Source organism: Taeniopygia guttata, chromosome 5, assembly GCF_048771995.1.
Source record: "Taeniopygia guttata chromosome 5, bTaeGut7.mat, whole genome shotgun sequence".
NCBI lineage: Eukaryota > Metazoa > Chordata > Aves > Passeriformes > Estrildidae > Taeniopygia > Taeniopygia guttata.
Window position 1 is genome coordinate 12,906,248 of NC_133030.1, and position 17,970 is coordinate 12,924,217.

The 17,970-nt window shown below is 61.4% G+C and overlaps 1 protein-coding gene and 3 long non-coding RNA genes across 4 annotated transcripts; all 4 read left to right on the forward strand.

Annotated features, from left to right (window-relative positions):
• Positions 1–215: 215 nt before the first annotated feature.
• LOC116808453 (antigen WC1.1) lies at positions 216–14,936 on the forward strand. Its single transcript, XM_072929420.1, has 19 exons — positions 216–660; positions 734–1,048; positions 1,200–1,967; positions 2,055–2,426; positions 2,508–2,651; positions 2,800–2,895; positions 3,109–3,315; positions 7,491–7,763; positions 9,467–9,761; positions 10,839–11,407; positions 11,496–11,816; positions 11,881–12,183; positions 12,257–12,571; positions 12,717–13,100; positions 13,176–13,484; positions 13,572–13,943; positions 14,025–14,168; positions 14,317–14,412; positions 14,626–14,936. The coding sequence occupies exons 1-19, from the start codon at positions 309–311 to the stop codon at positions 14,934–14,936; spliced, it is 5,946 nt and encodes a 1,981-aa protein (XP_072785521.1). The 5' UTR covers positions 216–308.
• LOC140684383 (uncharacterized) lies at positions 3,446–5,212 on the forward strand. Its single transcript, XR_012056590.1, has 2 exons — positions 3,446–3,569; positions 3,782–5,212. It is a non-coding gene; the product is annotated as an uncharacterized lncRNA (long non-coding RNA).
• Positions 7,803–9,135, forward strand: LOC140684382 (uncharacterized). Its single transcript, XR_012056589.1, has 2 exons — positions 7,803–8,090; positions 8,472–9,135. It is a non-coding gene; the product is annotated as an uncharacterized lncRNA (long non-coding RNA).
• Positions 14,937–14,962: 26 nt separating the features above from the next.
• On the forward strand, positions 14,963–16,729 carry LOC140684384 (uncharacterized). Its single transcript, XR_012056591.1, has 2 exons — positions 14,963–15,086; positions 15,299–16,729. It is a non-coding gene; the product is annotated as an uncharacterized lncRNA (long non-coding RNA).
• The last annotated feature ends 1,241 nt before the right edge of the window (positions 16,730–17,970 follow it).

Consider the following 17,970-nt stretch of genomic DNA (forward strand, 5'->3'; position numbering starts at 1 on the left):
CAGCAGTCCCTGTGCCGGGAGGGTGGAGGTGAAGCTGCAGGGACAGTGGGGCTCGGTGGGAGACAACGACTGGGACATGGAGGACACCGAGGTGGTTTGCCAGCAGCTGGGCTGTGGCTCGGCTTCCAAAGCCTACTATGCCCGTGACACCTTCGGTCTAGGGGGCTGGCTCGTCAGTCTGGCCAGGGTGGACTGCGGTGGGTACGAGGCCAGGCTCTGGGACTGCAAGATCCGTGGCTGGGGACCCTATAACAGCAGCGTCCATTACTGGGACACAGCTGTTGTCTGCCAAGGTAGGAGCTGGGCTTATGGGGGCACGGGGCACTGCCTGCGCATCCCTTGACACTGGTCCTGCAGGATTCTCCCGGCTAGTCGGAGGTGATGGAGCCTGTGCCGGGCGTCTGGAGGTGCGTCGGGGCCGGGCCTGGGTCGGTGTCTGTGAGGATCAGGTGGACATGAAGGCGGCCCAGGTGGTGTGCAGGGAGCTGGGCTGCGGTGAGGCGCTCGCCATTCCTGGCAGCGCTCGATTTGGGAGAGGATCAGGGTCATTCTGGGACGGTGACTTCCAGTGCAATGGCACCGAGTCCCTGCTCAGTGCGTGTGCCCGGCGTCTGCCCCTCAGCCAGGCCTGCGCCGGCCCTGCCAGCGTCATCTGCTCCGGTAAGTGCTGGGGACGGCGGGAGCTGTTGGGGTCCCTGCGGCATGGCCCCCCTGACCGCTGTTCGTGCCGCAGCCTACACGGGCTTCCGGCTGGGGAACAGCAGCTCGGGATGCTCCGGGCGAGTGGAGGTGGCAGTGAGGGGGACGTGGGGATCCGTGTGCGCCAGCGAGTGGGACCTGGCCGATGCGCACGTCCTGTGCCGCCACCTGGGCTGCGGCCGCGCCTCCAGCGTGCCCCCGGGAGGCTCCTTCGGCAGCGGGGAGGGGACACTGCGGCCGGACGCCTTCGGCTGCCACGGGAGCGAGCGGCACCCGGGCGAGTGCCCCGTGGCCGTGCTGGGGAAGCCGCCCTGTGTGCCCGGAAACGCCGCCGCCGTCAACTGCTCAGGTGTGCAAGGCGGCTCTGCGAGGAGCCTTAAGGGCTTTTGGGAGCCTGCTAAGAATTGGCAGCAGTGGATGCCGGATATATTTTGGACTGAAGTTCCATCTGAGGCAGGTGCTACAGCTACAGCTCCGTGGCTCTGCTGCTGAATTTGCAGGTGCTGGCTTTGTCACGACCCTGCGGCTGGTGGATGGTCAGAGCTTGTGTGATGGGCGGCTGGAGGAGGCCATAACCAGCCCAGCCTGGCGCCGTGTGCCGCTGGAGCAGTGGAAGTCATGGGATGTCAACGTGGTATGTTCCATGCTGGGCTGTGGCCAAGCCAGGGATGTTTACTCTGCCTTGGGTACGGCTGCTGCATTGAGCAGCAGCCCCAGCCTGGTGGACATCAGGACTGACGAGATGGACGGCGTTTTGGACGTGGGCTCTGCACTGACCGGCAGCCCTGAGGAGATGGATGACCAGCTGGAGGAGAGGGGCAATGTCTCAGGGATGGGCCCTGCGCTGAACAGCAGCGTGGAGGAGATGGCCATCACCTGCTCAGGTGGGTGTCCCGAGAAGGGCCAGAGGTGCGGGTGCCCCAAGCAGCCCCCCCAGCCCATTCCTTCCCGGCCCACAGGCAGCCGGCAGGTGAGGCTGGCGGGGAGCTCGGGGCGCTGTGCCGGGCGCGTGGAGGTCTATTCCGGGGGCAGCTGGAGCTCCGTCTGCCAGGAAGGCTGGGAGCTGCAGGACGCCGCCGTTGTCTGCCGGGAGCTGGGCTGTGGCACGGCACTGGAGGCCCCGAGCCGGGCGCGCTTCGGTGCCGGCACGGGGCCGCTGTGGCCGTACGTGCCCGACTGCTCCGGCTCCGAGGAGTCTCTCTGGGAATGCGGGCGCACGGAACGGCGCGAGTGCGGGCGCGGTGGCGGGGCAGGGGCCGTCTGCTCAGGTCGGTGCCGGGCACCCCAAGGTCAGGGCCCGGCAGAGGCCCCGGGGGGTTCCCGGCCGTGCCGTGACCCCCCCGCTCCCCTTGCAGAGCAGCTCTCGGTGCGGCTGGCAGGAGGCCCTGGGCGCTGCCGGGGGTACCTGGAGGTGTCCTACAACGGCACCTGGGGCCGCGTCTGCGCCGACGGCACCAGCACCGACACCGGCACCGCCGTCTGCCGCCAGCTGGGCTGTGGGCACCGGGGCTGGCTCTCGGCTGTCCCCACCCAGCAGCCGTCCCTGGCGTGGCTGGCCTGGGTGGGCTGTGAGGACGGGGCCCGCTCGCTCTGGGAGTGCCCCTCAGCCCCCTGGCACCTGCAGAGCTGTGGCACCGGCGGCTACGCCCAAGTGGAGTGTGAGGAGGACGGCGATGGCACCTCTGAGAGACGCACTACCCCACATGCAGAGGGTGCCACCAGCACAGGTAGCTCTGCCCGTGCCTGCATCCCCCACCGCAGGCTGGCTGGGATCCCCCTCCCCTCACTGCCAGCCTGTGTCCCCACAGGTGTCCCCAGCAGATCGCCCTCAGCAGTGGCCGTGGGGACTGTGCCTGTGCCCACTGTGCTGTGCGTGGTGCTGGGGACGCTGCTGTGCCTGTCCCTGGGTGCCCTGGCCCTGCTGCTGTGCCGTGCCCGTGCCCGGCGCCGAGGTGGGTCCCGGTGGATGGGGGTGGGGACAGATCCGGTCTGGGGGTCCAGAGGCTCCTGTCCTGTGGAACAGCTCTGAAGGTGGCCGGGGTGATCCCTGTGCCACCCACAGGGCCCAGGGCCCCAGGTAAGTGCTGCATCTGGTTCCAGGCCCTGGCAGAGCTGCAGATGCCATCTCCAACGCTGTCTACGAGGAGCTGGATTACAAAGCCGTGCCAGAGTACCAGGAGGTGCCCACTCCCCCAGGTGGGTGCCGCCCTTGTGCTCCAGCTGTGCTCAGAGTGAAGGCTCTGCCTGACAGCCCCACGGCACCTCCGGGTCCTGGTGGCCCTGCTGTGGCTCCTGGCCATGGGCTGTGGGTGCCCCTGGGTGCCACAGCAGCCCCGCTCTGTAGCGTGAGGTTCTGTCAGCTGCGGAGCCGCTTGTGGCCACCCCCAAGTCCCTGTTTGTCCCCTGCAGGTTCCCTGTCGGAGGGACGGGTGAAGAAGCTGCCCTATTACACCGGGGACAGCGTGGAGGGGAGTGACACCGAGGCAGCCCCAGGTAGGGCCACAGGGCAGGAGCCCAGCAGGGAGAGCTGGGGACAGGGGGCACACCCAGGCTGGGGGGCTGAGGGGACAAATCCTTCCCCCCTTGTTAGTGTGCAGAGAGACATCGCCTTTACCTGTGGGTCCATAGGGCCAACAGCAGGTGCCCAGTGGAAAGGCTGGCGAGGGTGGCACAGCCAGAGCCCTGCCAGGGACACTGGTCACTGCCATGGACCCCTCTGATTTTCCCAGATCCCCTTGCCGAGCCCGAGCAAGGAATCCCGGAGGGCTACGACGATGTCCTGGATGTGCCACAGGAGGCCCCTGCTCCCAGCACTGGGGACATCTCTGAGGGAGTGGCACGGCAGAAATCGATCTGTGTCCTCCCCACAGGTGAGAGGGCTCACAGCTGCCCTGTCCCCTCTGCAGAGCCACTCCTGGGCAGGGTTTGTGTGTGGGGGCAGGCAGGGCCCCAGCACAGATTCATGGGTGCTGTGCTCTGACCCCCGGTGGGGTCCGTCAGGGGGGACAGGGAGCTGCCTGCCCCTCAGGCACCTTTCCGTGCTGTGCCCAAGGTGGGATCTGCTCCCCTCCATGTCCCCCAGGAGCAACAACAGACTTCTCAGATCCGAGCCCAGGGAATACGGACTATGACGATGTGGGCAGCAGCGCCCCGGCGACACTGCCATGAGGATGTCCTGGCCATGCCACAGCCCAGGGGACACGTGTGTGGCAGTGCGGTGGGGCCCTGTGCCCAGGGAGGTCTGGCCCTGCCCATGGAAGTCATCCCTCGCTGTGCAGCGCTGCAGGAAAGCAGCTCCTGTGTAGGGATTTCCTTTGATTTCAGTTTAAATTTCCCATTTTTCCTTATTAAAAGCCAAACTGGTCAGAGACTCACTCCCATGCCTGGAAGCTCATTCTGGGGCTGGCACTTCCATCCCATGTACGCTTTTGGTTGGCGATGTGAGGCAGGAACTGGAAGCAGAAACACATCCCTGGGGATGGTGGGCTGAGGGGGGAGGGCAGAGGAGGATTGCTGGGCTTGTCTGCAGGGCCTTTATTTATCGCTGCCAAATGCACAGAAGCGATGCCAGCAACAGCGAGGGGAAAAGGGAGAGGGCAGGAGCCGGAGCCCACCCCGCAGGTGCCGCAGGATCTCCTCCCCGTGCCCCGCGGGTGGGGCAGGCTCAGCCCCACTCTCAGCGCCGAGAGCTGGGCTGGGAAGGGCTCTGGTTGTTGGAAGGACTTTTCCTAAAGGAGGGGAGGTCTCCTGAAGGAGGGGAGCGCCTTCCTGCCCCCCGGCAGCAGCCCGCGGTGGCAGGGCAGCCGGGCCATGGCCCCTTGGCTGCGGCACGTCGTGCTCCAGGAGGCTCCCGATCTTCAGGGCGGGCTGCAGAGCCCGGAGGGCGTCCAGTTCCTGCAGCAGGGCCTGGCTGAAGCCGTCCGTGCTCAGCCTGGGCGTGGAGGAGGCAGGAGAAGAGGAGAAGGTGCTGGAGCTTGTGGCGAGGTGTCAGAGTCCAGAGCATCCCTCTGGCTGCCCTGGATGACTCCAGCCCCTGGCAAAGAGCCCAGGAACCTTGGCAGCAAACAGAAAACAGCTGTGGATTCGATTTTAGCCCGTGGGAGAGGCTGCCGATCTTAAAATAGGAATTAAAAGCAAAAAGGGTTTGAATGATGTAATAAGGAAATTGACACAGGGTGGAAAAGTAGAATTTTGGGATTTGTTAGAATGGAATTCAGGGGTACAAGATGGAGGAACCTGGGCATGCCCTAGCTTCTTCTTCCTTCTTCTTGTCCTCCATGTCGTGCTGTGGTAGTGACACTTTTCTATTGGTTTAGGATAGGGACACCTTGTCCAAAGTAGATTTTAGGTATTGGTACGGGAATTGTAAACACGGTACACGTAATTTTGAGTATATACCGTGGGAGCCGCCTGGGGCGGGAAGGAGACTGCCACGGCTTCTGTGCTAGCTGGACCTCGGCAGGTCAGAAAGAAACTCTTGTAGATAAGGGAAAATAAACAACCTTGAAAAGTCGGCTTCACGCATTCCAGACCTCTTCTTCAGCGGCCGGGCTAGGGAAAAAGGACTTTCACACTGTCGGGGTCTTGCCCAGTGACCCCGACAGATTTGCATCTCCGGGTGGGCACGGAGCTCACCAGAAGTGCTGAACATCTGACCCTAGCCCGACTAGAAAACTCCCTGTAGAGGACGGCCCGAACCCTTGCAGAGAGCAAGCTTCTTCCAACTCGACCCGGAAAGGAGAAGATCCAAGGGCCCTGGGTGTTCTCCACCTGTTATCTGCTGGACAGAGACCAGGAGAGCTTCTGGACTGATTTTGCAGACGCTGCCGCTATTGGGCGAGGACCGAAGTGGGTTTCAGGAGATACGTGAAACCCTGCCGGACTCTGATGCAAGCAGACGCTGAATCTGAGAACAAAGAGGCAAGCACGCAGACGTGAGAGGACATCCACAAACATCTCTTCAATCCAGAATTTCAGGACTTGGGTGTCATTGCATTGCAAAGTCAAAATGTTGTTTTTGTGCTTCATTCTGTTATCAATTGCCTTAGGCAATTCCATTGCCTTGGGTAATTCGGCAGATTTTCCCATGCTCCAACCAAAAGGAAACGTTTGGGAAACTTTGGCCAATGCAGCAGGTTTGGACACCATCTGCTTGACATGTTCAAGACTGAAAAAACCGTGTTCAACATGTCTTCTGAGCTTGCCAGTGAGTGAATGGCCAGTTCCAAAGAACATCCCTCCCAAGGTTTCACAGGTCATTCCGAATCCTGTGGACGGATAGGAAGTTTGGACGCATTTTCTCCCAATGGTTCCTTTTGAACCTCGAGAATTGGAAATTCTTGGTTCAGTGACAATGAAATTTTGTATAGAATTTGCCATTTCAGGAGTGATGCAAACAAATAATAAAATGATAGATGTCGCCCCAAATAATTTCATTTCCAGAATGCCTCTTCTTGGTGTAATTACACCAAGGTGTCAAACAGACCATCCCGCCAAGCCCCAGCGCAATTGCCACAAGGGGTCTTTTTCATTTGTGGGGACAGGATTTGGCCTGCTATCCCTGCAAATGCCACAGGCGGTCCGTGCAGCATTGGAAAACTGTCATTGCTACCACCCGATTTGACAATCTTGAGAGGGAAAAAGCATAGGGGGAAAAGAAATATTAAAAAATATGATCCAAAGTGTGATGATAATGCTTATACATGGAACAAGGCTCAGAGAACTGTGGCTGCAATATTCTCGCCACAAGCAGCATCAGGGGTAGCCTTGACTCACCTGGATCGGATGGGGTGTTGGTTGAGCAAACACGCTCGTGCTGTCTCTCTTGCACTGAGTGACGTGCTAACAGATGTCAACAGTGGAAGATGGGCAACTCTTCAGAACAGAGTGGCAATCGGTTATTTATTGCTGACACATGGCACGGGTGTGAAGAATTTGAAGGCATGTTCTGCATGAACTTGTCAGATCATTTTAAATCAATCCATGAAAACATGAAGCGATTGCAGGAAGGTATAGACAAATTTGGAGAAGTTACTGGATCTTGGTTGAATGATTCGTTTGATTTTTTTTGAGCTCTCACCATTGAGGAGAGAACTTTTGAAAATGGCTTTTTATATTTTAGTAGAGATTTTCATTTTTCTGCTAATTTTTCCATGCCTTTTTCAATGTGTGCGGTGAGCCATGAACAGGGCTGCCAGAGAGGTGTTTTTGGTGCAACGATAAAGGGGAGATGTTGGAGTCCAGAGCATCCCTCTGGCTGCCCTGGATGACTCGAGCCCCTGGCAAAGAGCACAGGAACCTTGGCAGCAAATGGAAAACACCTGTGGATTACATTTTAGCCCCTAGGAGAGGCTGCTGACCTTACATGAGGAATTACAAGCAAAAAGGGTTTGAATGATGTAATAAGGAAATTGACACAGGGTGGAAAAGTAGAATTTTGGGATTTGTTAGAATGGAATTCAGGGGTAGAAGATGGAGGAACCTGAGCGTGCCCTAGCTTCTTCTTCCTTCTTCTTGTCCTCCATGTCTTGCTGTGGTAGTGACACTTTTCTATTGGTTTAGCATAGAAAAAACACCTTGTTCAAAGTAGATTTTAGGTATTGGTACGGGAATTCTAAACACGGCACATATAAATTTGCATATATTACGTGGGAGCCGCCTGGGGCGGGAAGGAGACTGCCACGGCTTCTGTGCTAGCTGGACCTCGGCAGGTCAGAAAGAAACTCTTGTAGAAGAGGAAAAAGAAACAACCTTGAAAAGTCGGCTTCACACATTCCAGACCTCTTCTTCAGCGGCCGGGCTAGGGAAAAAGGACTTTCACACTGTCGGGGTCTTGCCCAGTGACCCCGACAGGGAGGGAGGTGCCGAGCCAGGCTGGATGCCGCTGCGGCCCTGCCTGTCCCGCAGCCTGCGCTGCCCGGCTCGGGAATGGCGGGCACGGAAGGGAAGGTGGCAGGGCCCTCACTCAGCGCAGGCTCCGCAGCGGGCAGGCGGGATGCCGGAGCTGCTGGCAGAGCTGCAGGACGCCGTGGGCTCGCAGCTCGTTGTCACTCCGGCCCGGGCAGGTGAGACGGGGCCCCTGCAGCAGCCGCGCAGCCGGGGCTGGGCAGGAGGCGCCCGCCAGCCAGCAGCTGCCCGGCCTGTGGGAGCTGGGAAACAGGGAAGGAGGATGTCGTGGTTTGACACGGAAAAAGAATTTTTCCGCAAGGAAGAGGTCAATTTTGACATTGGCCAATTGAAGGTAGGCACGCCTCTGAGAACACAGAGGGCTTAAAAGCAGAATTCCCAGGAGAACTCACTCTCTTGGGTTCCGGTCAGTGGTCAGTGCAGGACTCTCCCCTGCCCGGCCACGAGCTGGGTGGGGGAGGGGAGAAGCCATGTGGCCTTTGGAGGTAGGCCCAAGGGTGGAGGGACTGGAACCGGGCTGGCCCCCTGCCGATGGAAGGGTGGAGAAAATCTGGGATGTCTCCATTCCCCCCAGAGTCTCTCTCTCCCAAGAGAGAAAAAGAGACGGCGGTTTTGCCAGCAGTTCACCGCGGGGAAGGAGAAGAGCGGGGGGGCCGCCTGTGGGAGCTGGAGCCTGGGCAGCGAGCCACCTCTGGGAGTCGGGACTTTTAACTCTTCCTAAGAAATGAAAGCTTTGTGAAATTTTTCTCCTTCTTGGTTTGAAAAGAGAGGAAGAGAGACAACCTGGGACCTGGGATGTAGGAAGGAGAAATTCTAGGTGGGAGGAGATGATGGAGTGGCTTTTTGGCTGGACTTTTTCTTGGTAGCCACAGATTGAACTGATCTTCTCCTCCAAGAGAGACTGTATTTTAGGAGGATGCTGGTGAGCCAAAGAGACCTGCTTCAGCTGGGAAAAGACAGAAGTGGAGCGAACAAAGAAAAGTTAAGGAGGTTTGTGGTGATGCCCCCTGTCTTTGCAGAGGAAGAAGAGAAGATCTCTGTTCTTGGATTCTCGGCCCCAGGGGAAAATGGGGGGGACTGTTGGTCCCAAAAATGAAAAACTGAACTGTTGCTTTTTCCCCTCTTGGCAGGGCATCCTTGAAAGGAAAAATCCTAAAAGCAGTCTGTCTATCCATGCATTGGTGGTGAGAGCACTGTGCATGGAAAGGAGAAGGTCACCACTGGCAAACTTTTTCTCCGGGCAGTGCCATGTGGTGACATGGAAGCACAGGATGTGGCAGCTGTGTTTCTTGGGGGGTCTGTGGCACAAGAGAGAGACTCCTCTCTCCCTGCAGATGGACTGGGGGTTGATTATCTGGAGGGTGGAAACCTGATTGGGGTCCAGATTGTGTCTCACTGTGGTTTGTTGGAGTTGGGTGGTGGGAGGAGGAATGCTTTGGAAGGTTTTCATTTTGAATTGTGTGTGGGTTTTTTTTCCCCTCTTTTACAGTAGCATAGTGGTAGTAGTTTAATAAAGTTTTTTTCTTGTTATTAGGCTTAGGCCTGCTTTGCTCTGTCCTCGATCGCATTTCAAAGCATTCAGTTAAGAGATTGCATTTTCATGGGGGGGCACTGGCATTGTGCCAGTGTCAAACCATGACAGAGGGCTTTGGCCTCGGCTCCCTCGGCTGCTGCAGGTGGGAAGGGCGGAGCAGCGGCTGAGGTCCTGGCAGCAGCAGGGGCTGGTGAGGCGGCAAGAGCGCAGCCCGACCAGAGCCCTCGGGAAAGAAGCTCCGAGCCCACCGCGGGCCCGCGGAGGTATCCGTGGGGTCGGAGAGCTCCTGTCCCCTGTGGCCGGGGCAGCAGCCGCCCACCCGCCCAGGCCGCCGCCGCTGCCCTCCTGTGTCGGCCCGCAGCGCCCTGGCCCGGTGCGGGCTCGGCGCGGTGCGGGCGTGTGTGAGCGGAGCAGCCCCGGACAGCGCCCGGTGCCGCAGTGCCCGGCAGCGCGGGGGGATGGGGCAGGGCAGCTCCCGCCGCCGCCGCGGCGAGGGACCGGGACGTGCTGCCCGTGGGGAATCGCTGCGGTGCCGCCGGGTGGGGAGCAGCGGCAGTTCCCGCTGCTCCGTCTGCTCCGGGGGGAGCCCGGGACGAGAGTCCGGGAAGTTCGGGTCGATCGTGTAAGGAAGGGTCGGGGAAAGCGGGATCCCGGCCAGGTGAGGGACCCTGAGAGTGACAGCGGGATACGGGGACCCGGAGATAAAGAGACTTTAGTGTGGATTTTTTTGGTGCTTGTAATGTGAGGGGGTCAAAGCTCTTTTATATTTCCTGGGACAGCCTTGGGAGGAAGCACTTGAGGTCGTTTCTGTATTCCTGCGGTAGCAGCCAGTGGATTTAGGGAGGGAGGGAAAGGCGACTGTGCCATGGGAAAGCTGGGCTGAAAGCGGTGAGGGAACGTGAGGTGTGGATGTCGGAGCGGGTGTTCCGGGCAGCTCCGGGGCCAGCGTGAGTGAGAGGAGCCGCAGCTGGAAGGGGCGTCGGTGCCCGCGGTGCGAGTGGATCCGTGCGTGTGGAAAGCGGCGGCAGGGAGTGCGGTGCAGGGTGAGAGCGGGCAGTTCGCTGCGGAGCGCGGCTGCCGAGCCGCAGGGGCCGGAGCGGCGGGGCAGGGGCGGCGGAGCGGCGGCGTTATCGGCGGCAGCGCGGGCGTCGGGAGGCGCGTGCGGTCGCCGGCGCCGCCGGGAGCCGCCGCGGGGTGACCGCCTCCTTCCTGCCCTGGCGGCGAGGCGAGCGCGGGGCCGCAGCCGCGGCAGCAGCGCCATGTGCCAGCGCCGCCGCGAGGGACCGGGGAGCTGGCACCTGGCAGCGCCGCGCGGGGCCGGGGGCTGCTGCCACCCCCCGCGGGGGCTGCGAGCTGCCGGGAGGGGAGCGCCCCGAGCGTGGGGCCTTTGAACTTCGCAGGTGCCCGAGCTAGATGTGGTCCCGGGGAAGGTGTCGGTAGGATGTGGGCTGAAGGCTGTCGTCGCCGCCAGGACGGCTCTTGTCGGGCTCCAGCAGCACCGTTGAGGCCCGGGGGATGGAGGCAGGGCCCCCGCGGGGCAGGTGCAGTGGGGGGGCTGCCTCCCCCCGGGGACATCCGGGTGGCAGCCCACTGTGGCGAAGCGTGTGACGCCAGAAGCGCAGGCGAGGCTCATATTTGGGCACGGAGCAGGTTATTGGAGCCGCGGCCCCGCAGCCGGGAGATGAGGCGCCTGATAAAGGCTGCCCCGGTGCTGCTGCCTGCGTTGGCTCGGGCGCAGGCCTGAGGGAGCTGCCCCGGCTGCGCCGGCTCGGGGCCGGTGCCGTGGGGCCGGTGCCGTGGGGCCGGTGCCGTGGGGCCGGTGGCCATGGGGCCGGTGGCGGCGCTGGGGCTGCTGCTGTGCGTGCGGCTGTGTGCGGGTGAGTGGCGGCGGGCGGGAGCGGGGCCCGCGGCGGTGGCGGGCCCGGCTCAGCAGCCCCCGTGCCGCAGGCTCCGGGCAGCTGCGTCTGGTGGGCGGCGGCGGGCGCTGTGCCGGGCGCGTGGAGGTGGAGCACGGCGGTGAGTGGGGCTCCGTGTGCGTCAACGACTACGACTGGGAAGCTCCATGGGCCGCGGTGGTGTGCCGGCTGCTGGGCTGTGGCCGGGTGGCCAGGGCGTCCCCGTACGCCCCGTTCGGGCAGGGCACCGGGCGGATCTGGCTGCAGCCCTTCTTCTGCAGAGGAGTTGAGAGTGCGCTGGAGGAGTGTACCCACTTTGGATGGGGACGGCACTTCTGTGGCCACGACCGGGATGTGGGGGTGACCTGCACAGGTGAGGAGACACGCTGGCCGTGCAGGGACCGGCACGTTGTGCTGGAGCATCCTGGGCAGGTCTGAGCCGTGCCGGTTTCCCTGTGCAGATGCCGTGGAGCTGAGGCTGGCGGGCGGCAGCAGTCCCTGTGCCGGGAGGGTGGAGGTGAAGCTGCAGGGACAGTGGGGCTCGGTGGCAGACGGCGATTGGGACATGGAGGACGCCGAGGTGGTTTGCCAGCAGCTGGGCTGTGGCTCGGCTTCCAAAGCCAACTACGCCCGTGACACCTTCGGCATAGGGAATGGGCTCCTCAGCTTGGTCCTGGTGGACTGCAGGGGGGACGAGGCCACGCTCTGGGACTGCGAGATCCGTGGCTGGGGACCCTATAACAGCAGCATCCATTACTGGGACACGGCTGTTGTCTGCCAAGGTAGGAGCTGGGCTTATGGGGGCACGGGGCACTGCCTGCGCATCCCTTGACACTGGTCCTGCAGGATTCTCCCGGCTAGTCGGAGGTGATGGAGCCTGTGCCGGGCGTCTGGAGGTGCGTCGGGGCCGGGCCTGGGTCGGTGTCTGTGAGGATCAGGTGGACATGAAGGCGGCCCAGGTGGTGTGCAGGGAGCTGGGCTGCGGTGAGGCGCTCGCCATCCCTGGCAGCGCTCGATTTGGGAGAGGATCAGGGTCATTCTGGGACGGTGGCTTCCAGTGCAATGGCACCGAGTCCCTGCTCAGTGCGTGTGCCCGGCGTCTGCCCCTCAGCCAGGCCTGCGCCGGCCCTGCCAGGGTCATCTGCTCCGGTAAGTGCTGGGGACGGCGGGAGCTGTTGGGGTCCCTGCGGCATGGCCCCCCTGACCGCCGTTCGTGCCGCAGCCTACACGGGCTTCCGGCTGGGGAACAGCAGCTCGGGATGCTCCGGGCGAGTGGAGGTGGCAGTGAGGGGGACGTGGGGATCCGTGTGCGCCAGCGAGTGGGACCTGGCCGATGCGCACGTCCTGTGCCGCCACCTGGGCTGCGGCCGCGCCTCCAGCGTGCCCCCGGGAGGCTCCTTCGGCAGCGGGGAGGGGACACTGCGGCCGGACGCCTTCGGCTGCCACGGGAGCGAGCGGCACCCGGGCGAGTGCCCCGTGGCCGTGCTGGGGAAGCCGCCCTGTGTGCCCGGAAACGCCGCCGCCGTCAAGTGCTCAGGTGTGCAAGGCGGCTCTGCGAGGAGCCTTAAGGGCTTTTGGGAGCCTGCTAAGAATTGGCAGCAGTGGATGCCGGATATATTTTGGACTGAAGTTCCATCTGAGGCAGGTGCTACAGCTCCGTGGCTCTGCTGCTGAATTTGCAGGTGCTGGCTTTGTCACGACCCTGCGGCTGGTGGATGGTCAGAGCTTGTGTGATGGGCGGCTGGAGGAGGCCATAACCAGCCCAGCCTGGCGCCGTGTGCCGCTGGAGCAGTGGAAGTCATGGGATGTCAACGCGGTATGTTCCGTGCTGGGCTGTGGCCAAGCCAGGGATGTTTACTCTGCCTTGGGTACGGCTGCTGCACTGAGCAGCAGCCCCAGCCTGGTGGACATCAGGACTGAAGAGATGGACGGCGTTTTGGACGTGGGCTCTGCACTGACCGGCAGCCCTGAGGAGATGGATGACCAGCTGGAGGAGATGGGAGATGTCTCAGGGATGGGCCCTGCGCTGAACAGCAGCGTGGAGGAGATGGCCATCACCTGCTCAGGTGGGTGTCCCGAGAAGGGCCAGAGGTGCGGGTGCCCCAAGCAGCACCCCCAGCCCATTCCTTCCCTGCCCACAGGCAGCCGGCAGGTGAGGCTGGCGGGGAGCTCGGGGCGCTGTGCCGGGCGCGTGGAGGTCTATTCCGGGGGCAGCTGGAGCTCCGTCTGCCAGGAAGGCTGGGAGCTGCAGGACGCCGCCGTTGTCTGCCGGGAGCTGGGCTGTGGCACGGCACTGGAGGCCCCGAGCCGGGCGCGCTTCGGTGCCGGCACGGGGCCGCTGTGGCCGTACGTGCCCGACTGCTCCGGCTCCGAGGAGTCTCTCTGGGAATGCGGGCGCACGGAACGGCGCGAGTGCGGGCGCGGTGGCGGGGCAGGGGCCGTCTGCTCAGGTCGGTGCCGGGCACCCCAAGGTCAGGGCCGGGCAGAGGCCCCGGGGGGTTCCCGGCCGTGCCGTGACCCCCCCGCACCCCTTGCAGAGCAGCTCTCGGTGCGGCTGGCAGGAGGCCCTGGGCGCTGCCGGGGGTACCTGGAGGTGTCCTACAACGGCACCTGGGGCCGCGTCTGCGCCGACGGCACCAGCACCGACACCGGCACCGCCGTCTGCCGCCAGCTGGGCTGTGGGGACCGGGGCCGGCTCTTGGCTGTCCCCACCCAGCAGCCGTCCCTGGCGTGGCTGGCCTGGGTGGGCTGTGAGGACGGGGCCCGCTCGCTCTGGGGGTGCCCCTCGGCCCCCTGGCACCTGCAGAGCTGTGGCACCGGTGGCTACGCCCAAGTGGAGTGTGAGGAGGACAGCGATGGCACCTCTGAGGGACGCACTACCCCATATCCGGAGGGTGCCACCAGCACAGGTAGCTCTGCCCGTGCCTGCATCCCCCACCGCAGGCTGGCTGGGATCCCCCTCCCCTCACTGCCTGCCTGTGTCCCCACAGGTGTCCCCAGCAGATCGCCCTCAGCAGTGGCCGTGGGGACTGTGCCTGTGCCCACTGTGCTGTGCGTGGTGCTGGGGACGCTGCTGTGCCTGTCCCTGGGTGCCCTGGCCCTGCTGCTGTGCCGTGCCCGTGCCCGGCGCCGAGGTGGGTCCCGGTGGATGGGGGTGGGGACAGATCCGGTCTGGGGGTCCAGAGGCTCCTGTCCTGTGGAACAGCTCTGAAGGTGGCCGGGGTGATCCCTGTGCCACCCACAGGGCCCAGGGCCCCAGGTAAGTGCTGCATCTGGTTCCAGGCCCTGGCAGAGCTGCAGATGCCATCTCCAACGCTGTCTACGAGGAGCTGGATTACAAAGCCGTGCCAGAGTACCAGGAGGTGCCCACTCCCCCAGGTGGGTGCCGCCCTTGTGCTCCAGCTGTGCTCAGAGTGAAGGCTCTGCCTGACAGCCCCACGGCACCTCCGGGTCCTGGTGGCCCTGCTGTGGCTCCTGGCCATGGGCTGTGGGTGCCCCTGGGTGCCACAGCAGCCCCGCTCTGTAGCGTGAGGTTCTGTCAGCTGCGGAGCCGCTTGTGGCCACCCCCAAGTCCCTGTTTGTCCCCTGCAGGTTCCCTGTCGGAGGGACGGGTGAAGAAGCTGCCCTATTACACCGGGGACAGCGTGGAGGGGAGTGACACCGAGGCAGCCCCAGGTAGGGCCACAGGGCAGGAGCCCAGCAGGGAGAGCTGGGGACAGGGGGCACACCCAGGCTGGGGGGCTGAGGGGACAAATCCTTCCCCCCTTGTTAGTGTGCAGAGAGACATCGCCTTTACCTGTGGGTCCATAGGGCCAACAGCAGGTGCCCAGTGGAAAGGCTGGCGAGGGTGGCACAGCCAGAGCCCTGCCAGGGACACTGGTCACTGCCATGGACCCCTCTGATTTTCCCAGATCCCCTTGCCGAGCCCGAGCAAGGAATCCCGGAGGGCTACGACGATGTCCTGGATGTGCCACAGGAGGCCCCTGCTCCCAGCACTGGGGACATCTCTGAGGGAGTGGCACGGCAGAAATCGATCTGTGTCCTCCCCACAGGTGAGAGGGCTCACAGCTGCCCTGTCCCCTCTGCAGAGCCACTCCTGGGCAGGGTTTGTGTGTGGGGGCAGGCAGGGCCCCAGCACAGATTCATGGGTGCTGTGCTCTGACCCCCGGTGGGGTCCGTCAGGGGGGACAGGGAGCTGCCTGCCCCTCAGGCACCTTTCCGTGCTGTGCCCAAGGTGGGATCTGCTCCCCTCCATGTCCCCCAGGAGCAACAACAGACTTCTCAGATCCGAGCCCAGGGAATACGGACTATGACGATGTGGGCAGCAGCGCCCCGGCGACACTGCCATGAGGATGTCCTGGCCATGCCACAGCCCAGGGGACACGTGTGTGGCAGTGCGGTGGGGCCCTGTGCCCAGGGAGGTCTGGCCCTGCCCATGGAAGTCATCCCTCGCTGTGCAGCGCTGCAGGAAAGCAGCTCCTGTGTAGGGATTTCCTTTGATTTCAGTTTAAATTTCCCATTTTTCCTTATTAAAAGCCAAACTGGTCAGAGACTCACTCCCATGCCTGGAAGCTCATTCTGGGGCTGGCACTTCCATCCCATGTACGCTTTTGGTTGGCGATGTGAGGCAGGAACTGGAAGCAGAAACACATCCCTGGGGATGGTGGGCTGAGGGGGGAGGGCAGAGGAGGATTGCTGGGCTTGTCTGCAGGGCCTTTATTTATCGCTGCCAAATGCACAGAAGCGATGCCAGCAACAGCGAGGGGAAAAGGGAGAGGGCAGGAGCCGGAGCCCACCCCGCAGGTGCCGCAGGATCTCCTCCCCGTGCCCCGCGGGTGGGGCAGGCTCAGCCCCACTCTCAGCGCCGAGAGCTGGGCTGGGAAGGGCTCTGGTTGTTGGAAGGACTTTTCCTAAAGGAGGGGAGGTCTCCTGAAGGAGGGGAGCGCCTTCCTGCCCCCCGGCAGCAGCCCGCGGTGGCAGGGCAGCCGGGCCATGGCCCCTTGGCTGCGGCACGTCGTGCTCCAGGAGGCTCCCGATCTTCAGGGCGGGCTGCAGAGCCCGGAGGGCGTCCAGTTCCTGCAGCAGGGCCTGGCTGAAGCCGTCCGTGCTCAGCCTGGGCGTGGAGGAGGCAGGAGAAGAGGAGAAGGTGCTGGAGCTTGTGGCGAGGTGTCAGAGTCCAGAGCATCCCTCTGGCTGCCCTGGATGACTCCAGCCCCTGGCAAAGAGCCCAGGAACCTTGGCAGCAAACAGAAAACAGCTGTGGATTCGATTTTAGCCCGTGGGAGAGGCTGCCGATCTTAAAATAGGAATTAAAAGCAAAAAGGGTTTGAATGATGTAATAAGGAAATTGACACAGGGTGGAAAAGTAGAATTTTGGGATTTGTTAGAATGGAATTCAGGGGTACAAGATGGAGGAACCTGGGCATGCCCTAGCTTCTTCTTCCTTCTTCTTGTCCTCCATGTCGTGCTGTGGTAGTGACACTTTTCTATTGGTTTAGGATAGGGACACCTTGTCCAAAGTAGATTTTAGGTATTGGTACGGGAATTGTAAACACGGTACACGTAATTTTGAGTATATACCGTGGGAGCCGCCTGGGGCGGGAAGGAGACTGCCACGGCTTCTGTGCTAGCTGGACCTCGGCAGGTCAGAAAGAAACTCTTGTAGATAAGGGAAAATAAACAACCTTGAAAAGTCGGCTTCACGCATTCCAGACCTCTTCTTCAGCGGCCGGGCTAGGGAAAAAGGACTTTCACACTGTCGGGGTCTTGCCCAGTGACCCCGACAGATTTGCATCTCCGGGTGGGCACGGAGCTCACCAGAAGTGCTGAACATCTGACCCTAGCCCGACTAGAAAACTCCCTGTAGAGGACGGCCCGAACCCTTGCAGAGAGCAAGCTTCTTCCAACTCGACCCGGAAAGGAGAAGATCCAAGGGCCCTGGGTGTTCTCCACCTGTTATCTGCTGGACAGAGACCAGGAGAGCTTCTGGACTGATTTTGCAGACGCTGCCGCTATTGGGCGAGGACCGAAGTGGGTTTCAGGAGATACGTGAAACCCTGCCGGACTCTGATGCAAGCAGACGCTGAATCTGAGAACAAAGAGGCAAGCACGCAGACGTGAGAGGACATCCACAAACATCTCTTCAATCCAGAATTTCAGGACTTGGGTGTCATTGCATTGCAAAGTCAAAATGTTGTTTTTGTGCTTCATTCTGTTATCAATTGCCTTAGGCAATTCCATTGCCTTGGGTAATTCGGCAGATTTTCCCATGCTCCAACCAAAAGGAAACGTTTGGGAAACTTTGGCCAATGCAGCAGGTTTGGACACCATCTGCTTGACATGTTCAAGACTGAAAAAACCGTGTTCAACATGTCTTCTGAGCTTGCCAGTGAGTGAATGGCCAGTTCCAAAGAACATCCCTCCCAAGGTTTCACAGGTCATTCCGAATCCTGTGGACGGATAGGAAGTTTGGACGCATTTTCTCCCAATGGTTCCTTTTGAACCTCGAGAATTGGAAATTCTTGGTTCAGTGACAATGAAATTTTGTATAGAATTTGCCATTTCAGGAGTGATGCAAACAAATAATAAAATGATAGATGTCGCCCCAAATAATTTCATTTCCAGAATGCCTCTTCTTGGTGTAATTACACCAAGGTGTCAAACAGACCATCCCGCCAAGCCCCAGCGCAATTGCCACAAGGGGTCTTTTTCATTTGTGGGGACAGGATTTGGCCTGCTATCCCTGCAAATGCCACAGGCGGTCCGTGCAGCATTGGAAAACTGTCATTGCTACCACCCGATTTGACAATCTTGAGAGGGAAAAAGCATAGGGGGAAAAGAAATATTAAAAAATATGATCCAAAGTGTGATGATAATGCTTATACATGGAACAAGGCTCAGAGAACTGTGGCTGCAATATTCTCGCCACAAGCAGCA